Here is a 3326-nt window from a genome sequence, read left to right as displayed (position 1 = left end):
TTAATACAACAAAAATAATATATATACACACACATTACATTTTGTGATTGTCCCTATAATAAATTAAAATATAATTATAATAAATTACACTACTATTTATCAAATTAGTCCAAAATGAAATAATAAATAAATAATGAGACCACGTTAAAAAAATTATCATGCCCAATAGGCAAGATCCGCTACTAGTTATTATTAATAAAAGAGTAGGTCAGTAACTACAACATGCAGAAACTGGATCAGGCTATTCCTCAAACTACACACATTCATTTTTCATATAGGATAAGAAGCTAACAAATAAGCTACATGGTTAACATTAGGAGAAATACAATTAAAGCTCCAACCACAATGGAAGCTACATATAACTGTACTACGATTAAAAAATAAATATTATTTTACCTATCCGATTTCCAAATGAACACAAGGAAATCTGGTCATACTGTCACTTATGAGGTAACAAATCTTATGTACTTCCTTTTGTGCGGCTTTGGCAGTGCCCATCCGGATATGAAGCAACAAATGACAGTAAGAACAAAACCTGTTGCAGCTCCAATTTTAAATGGTAGACCAATAATTGTCCTCTTTCTCTTTGGAATAGGAATTTGTTCAGACTGGCAAGTACACTGTGCATAACAAAGACCATTGTTTCCCTCAAAGCTTGTATTCAGAAAAGTATCGAACTGGCTTCCTTGAGGAATTTTCCCACACAGCTGATTATAGGATACGTTGAAATTTGACAGAAAGCTAAGATTTATCAATGAATGAGGTATCTCTCCTGATAGTTTATTGTGAGACAAATCAAGTTTTTCCAAGCCTGTCATGCCTGATAAATCATTTGGAATAGGGCCTGAAAATTTATTCTCTTTCAGATTCAAAACATGAAGCCTTTTCAAATTCCCAAAACCTGGCCAGATTGGGCCTTGGAGAATGTTGTAACTCAGGTCTATAGTTGGTCGAAAGCTTGAAATTTGCCTATAACTCAAGCTTGGTCCACCTTGTCCAGCAGTGTGAAGTTCAAAGCTTGACACAGGCTCTTCTATTGTGACCTTCCCACTTATTAGGCTCCGAAGTTCAGTCAAACTCTTTGGAATTTCACCTTTGAGAGAGTTATTTGACAAATCCAAGTAAAAGAGAGATTCAAACTTTCCGAACCATGATGGTATGTTTCCACCCAAATGATTCCAAGACAAATCCAAAAACCGCAACTTGTGGCAACGACTCAACCATTCCGGGATTGGACCTCTGAGTTGACAATTGGCAAGAATTAGACTGTTGAGGTTTTTGAATTCCAGACTCACATCATTTGGAATTTGTTCATCATGAAAGTTCCTTGTAAGGGCCAACATACTTAAATTCCTACAATGTTGTAGAATCCTAAGAGTTGATAATATATTACTAAGGCTAGTGTTTGACAGTGAAAGCTGTGTTAGAGACTTCAAATTCTTGAAGTTATGAGGGAGTTCACCGCTAAGGTTGTTGCGCCCAAGATTGAGTGTTTTCAATCCTCTGCAGAAGAAAAGACTATTAGGAATTGGGCCGTGGAACAGATTCGAACCAAGACCTAAGGAGACAAGATTTTTCATTGCAGAACAGTTGAGGTTGATAGGACCACTTAGAGAGTTTTTGTTCAAATTTAACATTTGAAGTGATGGGGAGTTTACTAAAGAAGTAGGCAAATGACCAATGAATAAATTTGAACTGGCTGAGAATTGCTCAAGCCTTGCTAGTCTAGTAAAAATGTCTGGAAGAACTCCAGAGAACAAATTAAAGGAGATATCCAGTTTAACAAGGTTAGAGAGGTTACCAATTCCATTACTCAGTGACCCAGATATGTTATTACTCTGAAGATTCAGTTCACTAAGATTTTTTAGCTGGTAGAGACTCTCAGGCAAACTCCCTGACAAAATATTTTCATCAAAAGAGAGATGTTGTAGGGAAGTACAATTTGCCAAATCTTTTGGAACTTCTCCAGAAAAATAGTTATTAGAGAAATTTAGCACTCGAATTTTTGTAGATATTGTACACATACCTTTGTTGTTGATGGACCCAACAAAAGCATTGTTGCTTATGTCTATGATCTCTATGTTTTGCAGATTAAACAAGTCATCTGGAAGGGACCCCCCAAGGAAATTATGAGAGAAGTTCAGAACTCTTAACAGATTCAAGTCTGCCAAAGATCCACAAATCTTCCCAACAAGTCTTTTGCTGCCAAGTTCCAAGCCAACTACCCTTCTGTCAAAACCAGTGGAATTATCACAGGTGACACCAGTCCAAGCGCAGCAACCAGGAGAGTCAGTGCTGTTCCAGTTCCATTCAGGAATTGTTGATTCTAAACAATTGGAGAAACCAGTTAAGGCTCTTAAGTCATCTGGATTGCATGTCAGTGTCTCAGAATTCAGGTTTGGTAGCTCGAAACTTAGACTCAGAGCCATTAAAACAAAGAAAAAACAGAAACCTCTGAAGAACATTTTATGTGGATGCCAATTGCCAAAGAGATGAAATTAGAGAATACAGAGTACTATACTAACAAGATATGTAATTATATATGCAATTCTAGCAAGTGGGTTCGGACCTCAGTATTCGTTATCTTTTAATATATATATATCAAAAATTCCAAGTTGTATATGAAGTTTCAAACTTTATAGTCAAAAAGTAGGACTTTGATTTTCGTCATGTAGGCGCGCTAGAGTTAGCATTGTTCAACAGTTATGACAGAAGTGTGGAAGTGGGTGATAAGCAGGTCTGGTTAAGTTTTTAAGTGGACTCTAAGTAGGTAATTGATTGACTAATGGGCAATCTAGAGGGAATCGAATACTAATCCTCTTTCTCAATTTTTGTATTATACTGTATTCTCAACCGATCATAACTTTTTATTTATTTCTTTTATTTTCTTTGTAAAATAATCAAAGTTTAAAATAAAAAATTAGACACAATATACCATAATTTATGGAGTATCAAATAGAACATAAAAAGTGAGTGGATAAATTTGTATTTATCAGTAATTTATACGTAAGGAGCGATGTTTTTAAAACCGTTTCACTAATTTTTGAACATTTTTTTAAGCTGTTTACCAAATATGCCCTGACTCTTGTCTATGTACTCTGGGGACTATTTTGTGTTAACATAAGAAATTCTTAAAAAATGTGGACTTACACTTTTTTTTTTTAGAAGAAAAGCATCACTTAGATTAAAAGAAAATATCAGCCAAAGTTGGCTAGGAGTACAGTAAAGATATGGATATTATATGGGTGTAAAAATAATTTTCCTTAAAGCATTGCACTCGTGGAATTGGGCATTTAAAATGTGTTAACATAAGAAATTCTTAAAAA

At 34.9% G+C, this 3326-nt stretch overlaps 1 protein-coding gene across 1 annotated transcript; it reads right to left on the bottom strand.

The window, feature by feature from the left end:
- Positions 1-288: 288 nt before the first annotated feature.
- On the bottom strand, positions 289-2553 carry LOC126706812 (phytosulfokine receptor 1-like). The gene has a single exon (XM_050406363.1). It carries the CDS (start codon positions 2463-2465, stop codon positions 444-446), a length of 2022 nt encoding a protein of 673 aa, XP_050262320.1. The 5' UTR covers positions 2466-2553; the 3' UTR covers positions 289-443.
- Between the last annotated feature and the right edge of the window lie 773 nt (positions 2554-3326).

Source organism: Quercus robur, chromosome 11 (assembly GCF_932294415.1).
Source record: "Quercus robur chromosome 11, dhQueRobu3.1, whole genome shotgun sequence".
Taxonomy (NCBI): Eukaryota; Viridiplantae; Streptophyta; class Magnoliopsida; order Fagales; family Fagaceae; genus Quercus; species Quercus robur.
Note: the sequence above shows the minus strand (reverse complement) of the source record. Positions and strands in the feature narration are given on the sequence as shown.

Coding starts and splice junctions, on each gene's coding strand:
- LOC126706812 (XM_050406363.1), bottom strand. CDS start 2,465: ATGTTCTTCAGAGGTTTCTGTTTTTTCTTTGTTTTAATGGCTCTGAGT.